Consider the following 12,007-nt stretch of genomic DNA (forward strand, 5'->3'; position numbering starts at 1 on the left):
TAAATAACTAACTAACTAATTAACTAACTAAAAGTTTGCTTCAGTAAGCATGCACACACACTTGCACACTTACACACACCAAAACGCACACACCCCCATTACATTATTTTATCTGTTTTGTTTCTTTGTTTGGTTTGTGCTATGTTTGTTTTTGACTCTGTGGTTGTTTGTTTATTTTTGTAGATCACATGACTTTTGTTTCTGTTTATAATGTGTAATGAGGTGAGATTACTCCCATAAGCCCCTAGGGGTTTTCTAAATCTCACCTGCACAATCTGTTTCTCCTCTTTTGTTGTGTTGTTTTATGTTGTTTTGTTTTTACAGTGCAAATAAATAAATAAAATAAATTTAAAAAAATAGCGCCACCATTTGGTCAGTTATTACGTGTTTTACGTTTTGTCTTATAATTCATGAACCAACATTACTAGGAGGAGGGTAGGACATTTCGCTTCATTTGATAACGTTAAAAATAAAGTTAGACCAGGGTTGCCAACTTTGGGTACCTGGCTGGAGTGAGATTTGATGCCAGCCGCACGAACCATGAAGTAAATCTGCCAACTAATGCAGCCAATACAATCTGAATTAAAAATAGGCTTACCTTAAATCTAGGGTATCTAATGTATTTTAGACGCATTTTTGTTATATTTGTTGAGATTCTCTGTACATCCCGACAGCCATCAATAAATCAAATGAATCATTCAATCATTTCATTCAGCCCGAATGAAATGTCATTTTATAGCAGGTTTCAGTCTTGTTCTTTGACTTTTGTTAGTGGGATGTTTTTACATTTGGATAACAGATTGTGCCTTTAAAAATATTTACTAGATCAGTAATTCATCTAGATACAGCTGTAATTTCCTTACCAGTTTTCCTGCTTTGAATTTGTTCATATCTGTCCATCACCTGACACCCGGGCTGCTTTTATGTGTTTCTATTTCCTCCTCAAACTTTGTCTTTCAATCTTAACTCAGTTCTTTACTTTCTCCTTGTTTTTCTTTCAACACCATTACATCCTGCCTCCTCTCTGTCTCCTCTCTCCTAATTCCTTCACCCACTCTGAAAATATAAAAAGCCTTCCTTTAAAAATATGAGTGATATGATAAGAAGCAGAACTTTAACTTGTATGCTGTTAATTAGAGAAATTGTGGACAAAACACACAGTGGAGATGCATCAGCAGTCAAGCTATCCAAACTACGTTACATTAACATGACTGTAAAGTGGGGTAAAGCAGCAACAGATGGATAAATTGGATGATTAAAACACTAATGTCAATTTAAAAAAAAATAGCTCCAATTTTTGATGAAACGTTTTTCTAGCTACTTACTCGGTATCTTTTGTCTGAAAGATTATTATTTGATGCTGGACATGACAGTTAGTGCCATATATGATCCTCTGAACTCTGATTCATTCGTCTGTCTCATGAAAGCAGCTCCAGGCTGCCTGCTAACTTCAGCACGGAGGGTTCGTTTGTTTTAATACCCGCGTAGCAGGAGTGGGCGGTGGATTGTTGGTCACCCCTTGTTAACAGTAACAGCTGTCTCCGTGTCTCATACAAGGAGAGAGAGAGAGAGAGAGAGAGAGAGAGAGAGAGAGAGAGAGAGAGAGAGAGAGAGAGAGAGAGAGCAGTGGTCGAGGGTTAATGAAGAGAGGGGGCGCTGGTGGCGAGAAAGCCGGTGAATCAGATCAATAAAACATTATTTCCTGATTGTTTTACTGCAGTTACGTTCTACAGCACATGGCCACACCTCCGCTCGTCACTGCGTCTGAACGCCCAAACGCCGTTTGGTCTAATAGGCGGCAGAGGGAAATGCACTCAAGTGAAAAGCGACCAGGAAAAAAGACGTCGAACAAGTAGGCTGACTTCTTTAATAAATCTTGCTTCGCCTCTACGTTGATTTAGAAATTACACAATGTCCGAAATTATTTATGTCATATACTTTGATAATTAATCGCTCCATGTTGTGACAGGGATTTTTTTAAAGAGCCTGCAGGTTATTTTGTAGTTTGAAAAACTATATCAGTGGCAGCCGAGCCCGTATGAACCCAACTCGGACTTTGCCATGAGGTAGTAACGGAAACGATTGGACTTGGTTGGTTACAATGGTAACAATTAACATGTTGGTTTATTGGTAAACAAAAAAATGTTGTCTGTTCTAATATACAGCAGCTGTGGTTTTTATCAACATTTTTACTCAAAGAGAAAGTGAAACTCATAACTGCCTAAGCCTATGCAGGGAGAGAGAGAGAGAGAGAGAGAGAGCAGCAGTGGTCGAGCGAGCTGGAGAATCAAACGTTTTTAGTCCCACTCAGTCTGCGTGTTGCTGAATTGTCATTATTCATTTCTTTGTTTTGTTGTCAGCATACAGATAGGCTATGTTAAAAGGAAAACAAGGAAGCTTACTCGTTAAGTTTGGATTTGCCAAAAAAATCTAAGCCAGTCAACTCTGAAGTCAGGCCTCTGTTGTCGCTTCTGTTTTAATGTAGGGGCTATTCCCAATTAACTACATTATTCACTGTCAGCACTGTATTGGAGACTATGTGATGGGGGTTGATGAGGACTGGATCCCTTGTAGGCAGCCTGGCCTTTGTAAATACCTTGTGTTGGTATTTATGCATGTGTGTGTTCTTACAAGCTGATTTGTTGCCAAGTGACCCTCACATTTAATGTCTTAATCATCCGTATGTGATGGGTAACTGTAACCGTTGTTGATGAGGACTCCATCCCTCGTAGGCATGGCGTACTCTTTTTTTTACATACATTTGTGTGTTTATAGGCTGTTTTGCTGTTTGACCTATCTGTGTCTTATTTGTGCTGATAAACTATACAATACATCACTCTGCAGAATGTACCCTAAAAAATGAGCTCCCTAGAAAGCCATGTTATTAATTCACACAATTATCACTACCAGAGCAGTTGTTTTCTCTCTGCAGCCTGTTACCTGTTTGACAAACACCTGCACATGAATAAAAACCTGCATTCTGTATTTGTACTGTGTCCTGCTCAGAGGCACAGGAACCATTTCCACTGGTGGAATGTGTTTGTATTATTTATTCATTATTTGCATCTGTATTTATTGATATTCTGATTGTGAATTCATCATTTATTAACCCAGAATATGATCAGGGTGTCTTTTGAACACTGGAAATGATTTATTAGGCTAAATATTTCAGGGAAAATCAAAAATATGTAACTCATATCAAACCTGATGCTCAGGTATTTTCAGCCTCACACGTGAATGGAAATGATGATAAATGATGTAAAATACAAATGTGTTTAAAAAGTGTTTCTTGTTGACAGACAGACTCTCCCTGACTTAAATTTTATCCATAATAAAAATTAATGAGGGGTGTTGGGCCGTGGCTACGAGTTTGGCTATCAGCAATAATTAACGATTATCAAAGATAATATTTATAAGATATATTTACTGTCCTGATAGTTCATGAGTTATTACATTAATTAATTAAGTCTTTTTCATACATGAAGTATATGTACCCTTACCGTAAAGTATTGCCAGGTACTTTAACTTTTAAAACACTGTCTCCCTTTTTGTCATTTGTGTCATCCAGATAGACCACACGACCTTCAAGACCTGACATAACCATATTGAGACGCTCATGTCCAGCACATCCATTGCCCTCTTCGATGCTTGCCTGAAGTGTGTGTCACTGTCAGTCTGGCTAAGTGTGCGTTTTCAAAGGCAACAGTAACGTACTGTCCTGTATATGCTAAAGTCAGAACCCGTTTGAGTATTTATCTTGGCTGGAATTTTTTTTTTAAACTTACTCACAAATTACCTCATTTTTGACTAAGTGCAAACATGTTCTGGATTTTTGATCACTTACTTTTTATAACTCCAGGATGTTTCATCTGAATGATGGCCATTTCTTCAGGGACTTTGCGGCTTTGCTTTTCCATCACACTGTTATCTTCCTTCCTCTAATACAGTCTTCTACAGGTAATATATGTACACTTGGAATCCATCCCCACTAATAGCTTGGTGTTTGTTTTGAGGCAAAGTACACAGTTAGACTTTCGACCTTACAGAAATTGAATTATCCCGTAAAATGATCTCTGCTTTTGAAAATGTATTTCAGTGTATCCATTGAAAACGATGAATACACATGCTGCACTTTAACTTAAGCTAGGTAAAGTTCATAGATATACATGTTATATTTTTATGGTGTATACACTGCCCAAAAAAAATAAGGGAACACTTAATCATCACAGTATAACACCAAGTCAGTCTGACCAAATTGTCAGAAACAGACTCCATGAGGGTGGAATGAGGACCCGACATGGGACCTGTGCTCACAGCCCAGCACCGTGCAGTTCGATTGGCATTCGCCAGAGAACACCAGAATTGGCAAGTCCACCATTTGCACCCTGTTCTCTCCACAGATGAGGGCAGGTTCACACTGAGCACATATTACAGGCATGAAAAAGTCTGGAGTGGTGAACGTTATGCTGCTTGTAACATCATCCAGCATGACTGGGCTGGCGGTGGGTCAGTGATGTTCTGGGGAGACATATCCTTGGAGGGTCTCACAGACCTCCATGTCATAGCCAACGGTACCCTGACTGCTGTTAGGTACCGGGATGGAATCCTCAGAGCACTTGTCAGACCTTACATTGGTGGAGTGGCCCTGGGTTCATCCTGGTGCAGGACAATGCCCGGCCTCATTTGGCCAGAGTGTGTAGGCAGTTCCTGGATGACGAAGGAATTGATGCCATTGACTGGATCTCTCTTTCCCCTGACCTGAATCCAATTGAGCAACTATGGGATGTTATGTATCGGTGCATCCAACGCCTCTAAGTACCGCCACAGACTGTCGAGGAGCTCACTGATGCCCTGATCCAGGTCTGGGAGGAGATTCCCAGGACACCATCTGCCAACTCATCAGCATGCCCAGATGTTGTTGGGGGTGCATACAGGCACACATGGGCCAAACACACTACTGAGTCACATTATGAGTTGCCGTGATAAAATTCACGCAAGTTAGATCAGATTCATACAGAAGAATCGAGAAAACGTTTCTCCGTATCCCGCGGTGGCAACATTAAAGTAAGACAAGTAAGAAAATAAAGTGCACAACAAATAGACATATACTAAAAAAAAAAAAAAATATATATATATATATATATATATATATATATATATATATATATATATATATATATTGTCCTGTATAGTGCAAATAGTGCAGCAGCATGATATTATGCAGTAGTAGTGCAGTCTGTTTCTGAAGGTCAGGGTTCAGAGTTCAGGGTGTCCAGGAGGGAGTGGGAGGGTGGGAAGAGAGTTCAGCTTCCTGACAGCTTGGTGTATGAAGCTGTTAGTGAGTCTGGTGGAGCGGGCACGGAGGCTTCGGTACCTTCTCCCTGAGGGCAGGAGGCTGAACAGACTGTGTGCGGGGTGGCTGGCGTCGCGCACAACCGTGGTCGCTTTGCGGGTGAGGTGGGTGTTATAAATGTCTTGCAGGAAGGGGAGTGGGGCACCAATGATCCTTCCAGCTGTGTTCACGATGCGCTGCAGGGTTTTCCAGTTCTGGTCGGTGCAGCTCCCGCCCCACACAGCGATACAGCTGGACAGGATGCTCTCAATGGTGCCCCGGTAGAAAGTGAGTGTGATGCTGCTCGAGGTGTTGTTGCCGACTCGTACTGCTTGTGGCCTTTCACTAAGGAAGTCCAGCAACCAGTTGCAGAGGGAGGTGTTGAGCCCCAGCTGGTTCAGTTTACTGATTAGCTGTTGTGGGATTATGGTGTTGAATGCTGAACTGAAGTCTACAAACAGCATTCTCACATATGAGTCTTTTGTGTCCAGGTGGGTGAGGGCTGGGTGGAGAGCAGAGCAGATTTCTGTGGGCGTGTCTTGTGCTTAAAAACGTGCAAAGAAGCTGTTAAGGTTGTTGAGCAGAGAGATGTTGCTGTCGCAGAGCTGTGGCGTGGGTTTATAGTCCGTGATGGTCTGAATGCCCTGCCACCGGCTCCTTGTGTCTCTGCTGTCTTTAAATTGGCTGGTCATCTTGTTTGTGTATTCCTGTTTTGCTTTCCTGATGCCGCGGGACAGGTTGGCTCTCGCTGTTCTCAGGCTGGTTTCATCCCCGGCTCTGTAGGCGTTGTCTCTAGCCCTTAGCAGCTGATGGACATCCCCTGTCAGCCATGGCTTCTGGTTAGCCCGAGCTGCCTGCTGAAACATTTCCCAGTCTGTTGTGTTAAAGCAGTCTTGGAGAGCAGAGGAGGCCCCCTCTGGCCACACCCGTACCTGCTTCTGAACCAGTTTGGTGACTTGCACTCTCAGCCTGTATGCTGGTATTAGCATAACAGTGATGTGATCAGAGAGCCCGATGTGGGGCAGGGGTGAGGCCTTGTATGCCCCTTTGTGGGTAGTGTAGACCAGGTCCAAAATGTTGTCTCCTCTTGTTGGGAAATCAACATGCTGGTGAAGTTTTGGGAGGATGGTCTTAAGATCAGCATGATTAAAATCTCCAGCGAGGATGGTGAATCCATCTGGGTGTGTTGTCTGTTGTTCACTGATGGCCTGATACAGTTCACAAAGTGCTGCATTCCTGTCACTGCTGTTGGGAGTGGGAGGGATGTAAACAGCGACTAGCAAAATCGCTGTAAATTCCCTCGGCAGATAGAAAGGACGGCACCTTATGATCATAAACTCTGTCAGTGGTGAACAGTGTTTGCATACCACCACAGCATCCCAGCACCACGCATCACGGATGTAAACACAGACTCCCCCTGCCCCAGCCTGGGATTTGAATTTTTGACTATGATTTGTGGTGTGATTTTGAATCCAGCCCTCAATGGGTTGATGATTTTGGTTTCCATTGATTGTTGTTATGTAATTTTGTTCTCAACAAATTATACAATGTACATCACTAAAGATTTTCAACTTGAATAATTCATCAAGATCTGATGTGTGATTTAAGTGTTCCCTTAATTTTTTTGAGCAGTGTATATATGGTATATATACATGGTAGCTAAGTCAGTCAGACTGATCAAATGTCCCTTTTTATTTTCTATGCCACACATAGACTTTGTAAACAGTCTCAATTAAACATAAATTTCACATTTATCTAGGTTATATAATGCTGTTTTCAAATATATAGCTGTAAAATGGCAAAAAACATTTTAGATGCGCATCAAAAAAAGTAGCTGTGCATGTGTGCAAGTTGTATACAACCAAAAGCTGGTCTTGGTAAAGAAAGTTTTTATGTTGGCAACATGGACTAACAAACATTTTTCCTCACAGGTGAGCTTCAGGTGAATGGTCCATCACAGCCAATAGTGGCAACAGTTGGTGATGACATACTTTTGCCATGCCACCTGAAACCTGCTGTGGATGCTTCAGACATGGCAGTGGCGTGGTTGAGACCTGACCTAGACCCCAGATTTGTCCATGTGTGGAGGGAGGGTGTGGAACTTGTTTTTACAAAACATCTGTCCTATGATGGAAGAACATCACTGTTTGTCAACAAACTGAAGCAGGGAGACATTTCACTGAAACTCTCCAATGTGAAGCCCTCTGATAACGGCACGTATGAATGCCACCTCCAAGGACTGAATATTAAATCTTTCATTCAGCTTGTTGTTGGTAAGTGGTTGTAGTACTTGTGTTGTGCAGTCTTAATTTATCCATTTAAGGATCACACTTCAATTACAATTACAGTCCTCTAACATTGGCTAGAGTGAGAAATTAATTTTTAAGAATAACTGAAAAGCAGATTTTCAGAAAGGATTTCTTTTGGAAATACGTGGTCCCCGTATTTCATCTTGACCTTCCAGTTTATCCAGTATAATAAACTAATAGTTTTAAAAATACATGCAATATATTAAAATCCCTTTCACCATAATCCAGGATGCCAATCCATAAGAAAAACACAATGTACTAATCACTAAATGATGACTAGATGTATTTCAACTGTTTTGCTGATTGTGGCTTAATCCTTCAGTTTCTCTTCTTCTGTAGTGATGCCAAGCTGGCACATACACACACAAAGATACACACATGCAGTCAAATGGACCATATTGAAACCTAATAAAAAACTATCTATTCCATGTTCAATCAATACTCTACTGCAAACAGGATTAAGGTTTGAGGCTTCATAGGGACAACTTACTGTTTATAAGGCAAACAAATTTGTTTTGTGGGATGTTATTCAAGTTAAAGCAGAAAGATACTGATTCACAGAGATTTTCTTATATAAAAACAGCAGTTGAGAGCTTATATACAGTATATCTCTTACTGTCAGGTCAGAGTGTGGCCATGCCAGATTTATGCCAGATAGTTGAAGTGTAAGAGTGAAAGTATGTTAACTATTTTAGTGGGAGCAGGGGCTTTCATAGAAACTAAAGTAAAACTAGGTTATAAAACAGTTACCTAAAATTCAGCAGCAGCTATTCCTAGTTACCAAAATTGGCGGTACAGATTTCCCTGAATATCTATCCCTGCTCCCATTCACACATGATCCCATGCAGGGAATGTTTATGAACATTTCAGGGATAGACTGCATGTATGAAAGGAGCTTTAGTTACCAACATTTCCTCTGTCTTTTGACCTCACTGCTGATCTTACCAGCATATTTCACATACAATGAAACCACTGTTTTCTTTCTTTCCTTTTCTTACTCATTATTAGGTGCTGTCTCTTCACCTGTTGTCACCAAAGCTGAAATGAACAGATCCATCAGTGTGGTGTTACAGTGTGAATCTAAAGGCTGGTATCCAGAGCCTGAAGTGTTTTGGTTGGACGGTGAGGGAAACCTCCTCTCTGCTGGACCTACAGAGACAGTCAGAGGTCCTGATGACCTCTATAATGTCAGCAGCAGAGTGACTGTAGAGAAGAGTGACAGCTTCACCTGTAGAGTCCAACAGAACAACATCAACCAGACCAGAGAGGCACACATTATTGTTCCAGGTTGTAATGGTTATTAAAATTAAGATATAATCACTGTTTTAGCTTCAAACATCTTGGGTCTAGTGTTATATAAGGCCCCATTCACACCTGGTATTAACATGTGTCTCTGGATAATGACATTCAATCCATAAGCCTTGGCATTTACACCTGACTCTTGTTATCTTGATTCTACACATATTGTGATTTGATCTCAATTAACAAACAAGCTGCATTCCAAGGGAAACAATGCCACGAATGGGCATCATTGATTTTTTTGCAAGGGAATACCTAGGCTTTAGCTGGCAGAAAGGCAGAGCTAGGTGACCTTTTTTTTCTTATGAATGTGGTAATGCTGTACAGATTGCATTTACACCTGACTGAGATCTGATCACAATGTGAACCTGAACACATCCAAATGTGGTCTAGCCAGTCATATTCTGATCATAATGTGTTCTACGTGCATTTACACCTGCATTAACATGTTTTTTCTTGTCCAGATAAGTTATGTAAATGGGGTATTAATGTCTTTCTCTGCTGTATTTTATCATTTCAGATGATTTCTTCATGGTTCCATCTAAACCAATCATTGCCATCACCATTTCCATTGTGGTCATCATCATCATCGTTACTGCAGTTTTTGCTTGGAAATTGAGACCAGATAAACGTAAGTCAAACATTCTACTCCTCATTTGTAAATGTCATGTTGCTGTAATAGGTTTGAATGCCAGTAATGATGTGAAAAGCTCAAAAAACTTAAATTAGATAATTTGTGGCCCCCACCTTGATATGAAAGTTTAATGTTAGTGCGGCCTGCGAGTTTTATATGAATGGCACTTTACTGTGTTGTGTGTGGAAGGTCCCTTTATTGCACAAGCTGGAGCTGAACGAACCTGCCAATCACAGTATATGGCTGTTTCACAACAACTATGCTATTTATACAGGGTGAATGTGCGCTGAGAATGTGCGCACCTCACGCTAGATTGTGTCGTTATTTTTGCTACACAGCTTTCAGTAAAATTCAAAGGTGAATTATTAAACCTTATTAAAGCATCATTCTGTTTATTTGTTTATTCGTCTCTGTTGACGATCACTTCATTTTGTTTTGAAGCACTTTGTAAAGTCCGTTTCAACACGAGCTCTATCAATAAATCATTTATCATTCTTCTGATGTTTAATAATGAAGACTGACACTTCACAGTGGTGACGGTTTGCAGAAAAATGTGATGAATTAGGGGTAAAGTTGTTTCAAATATCCACAGCAGCCGTGCGTAATGATCAGCTGTTGGAGAGCCTGTGCGTAATTCTCACTGAGGTCACAACTGTTGACGTACAAACGGAGGTTTAAAGACCTTTACATCCATTTTTGGCTCACTGTGACAGCAAATGAGGCTCGTGCATGTGATTCCACAGTGTGTGACATTAAAAAAACAGAGTCATATAAGTCTGGCAGATAATAATGTATGTGCATATTTCTGTCACATAATGCCACGTTGTGAAGTGAATTAAAAGTTAATATATACGTTTTCATGAACACATTTATGTTTATCCAACAGAGATCATAAATACAGAGTGTAACAAAACACCATATACACGTCATATTTGATTTGACAATGCCGCTAGCTTTGCAGCATCCGCTGCATCCATGGAGTTATTATAGAAAATAAAAGCCAGTAAGTAAGGTTTGCAGCCATGGAGGTGCAAACCATGGGATAATGGTGTCCCACTGTCCCGGCTTGATGTTCTCCACGTTTGCTCTGCAATGATGTGACATTCACGGACAAATTATTCTAAAAAAGCTTTTGGGTGAATGGAATGTACTGAATCATTTGCGGAAAGAGATTTATTCCTCAAAACATTTTACTCCATAGTAAATGCCTTGCACAATAAACATTATAAAGATATTTCTTTATGATGCCATTTGTTTCACTCGTTTCTATGACGACGTTTACAACCACAAAAGCACGGCGGGTAATGAACAACCCGGTAGTAGTTGCCTTTTTTGCTCCTGCTATCCTAGCCTGCTCCTGCTAAGCTTTTTTTGTGGAATACCTGATGTGGCCCAGCCTCACCCACACTCTGCCTCCAGCGGCCCCCAGGTAATTTGAGTTTGAGACCCCTGATTTAGGGGCTTGGCAGAAGGTTGGGTTTGTTTCACAGGACATTTCACAGGAAGACCCTGAAATCCAGGTCCTCATTCATTCCCAATGGTGTGAGAGTCTCTAATTCATTAATCCAATATGCTTCGCATTTCAGGAGGGCTTCCTTTAAGTTGCCTCCTCCTCTGGAAATTTGAACTCTCTCAATACCAGTTTACCAGTATGAGGTCAAGGGATGTTTCATATGTGCAAAATGAAGGGCAGCTGGACTGTCTTTGTTTGCATTTCTAACAGCAGAATAATGTTCCACCATCCTAGTCTTCAAAGAACTGGTTGTCTGGCCAATGTATACTTCACCACAAGGACACTTGATGAGGTATATGAGTCCAGTGGTTGTACAGGAAATTGTGCCCTGGATTTTGCACTCTTTCCTGTTATAGGATGGAAGAACGAAATGCATTTAGTTGGGCTGGTTTGGTATAGAGGCATTCTGAGTGTAGCAAATTTATCTTTAAGGTTTCTTCCTTTGCCTTTTACCTGCCTTCTACTCATCTTATACAAAAATAGCCTACATACAGTATTCCATATCAAATTACCTATTAAAGCAAGACTATATAACTTTGATGAGAAGCAGCAACAGCAGCCTCTGCTGCCACAAGTCGTAATTACAAGACACTGGCACATTTAATTCTGTTAATATCTTAGCTGCGAGGATACCGCATATTTCTAATGGTAGGGAAACACTATTTGAAGGGGAACAGACTTTGACACAAGATCAGGACAGAGAGGAAAGGAAACAGGTCTTCAGATGAGAAGAAATTCTTTACTTTTGGTTTTACTGATGCAACATCCTCTGCTGTGCTTATGGCTGAGATCATTAATGTGACCATCAACACATGAACTCACAGCAGTTGTGTGCTATGTAGAGTTAGTTGCTAACAGCTAGTATTACACTGGAGAGGGACTTATACTGGACAGAATATTTTTTGACCTGTGTTTGCAAG

General features: G+C 40.7%; 1 protein-coding gene across 5 annotated transcripts in view; it reads left to right on the forward strand.

The window, feature by feature from the left end:
* The first annotated feature begins 1,659 nt into the window (after positions 1–1,659).
* LOC121889620 (butyrophilin subfamily 3 member A2-like) overlaps positions 1,660–12,007 on the forward strand; it is a 32,266-nt gene continuing 21,918 nt past the window's right edge. Inside the window, exons 1-6 of one of the 5 annotated variants that reach the window (XM_042401719.1) lie at positions 1,660–1,852; positions 3,569–3,669; positions 3,860–3,957; positions 7,264–7,605; positions 8,650–8,928; positions 9,461–9,571. In XM_042401719.1, coding sequence (XP_042257653.1) covers positions 3,617–3,669; positions 3,860–3,957; positions 7,264–7,605; positions 8,650–8,928; positions 9,461–9,571 — 883 coding nt within the window. In that variant the 5' untranslated portion in view covers positions 1,660–1,852; positions 3,569–3,616. Of the gene's footprint in view, positions 1,853–3,568; positions 3,686–3,859; positions 3,958–7,263; positions 7,606–8,649; positions 8,929–9,460; positions 9,572–12,007 lie in introns of those variants that run through there. The other 4 variants (XM_042401721.1, XM_042401717.1, XM_042401718.1 and 1 more) reach the window with 4 other exon arrangements.

The sequence above is a fragment of the Thunnus maccoyii genome, chromosome 22 (genome assembly GCF_910596095.1).
Source record: "Thunnus maccoyii chromosome 22, fThuMac1.1, whole genome shotgun sequence".
Lineage (NCBI taxonomy): Eukaryota > Metazoa > Chordata > Actinopteri > Scombriformes > Scombridae > Thunnus > Thunnus maccoyii.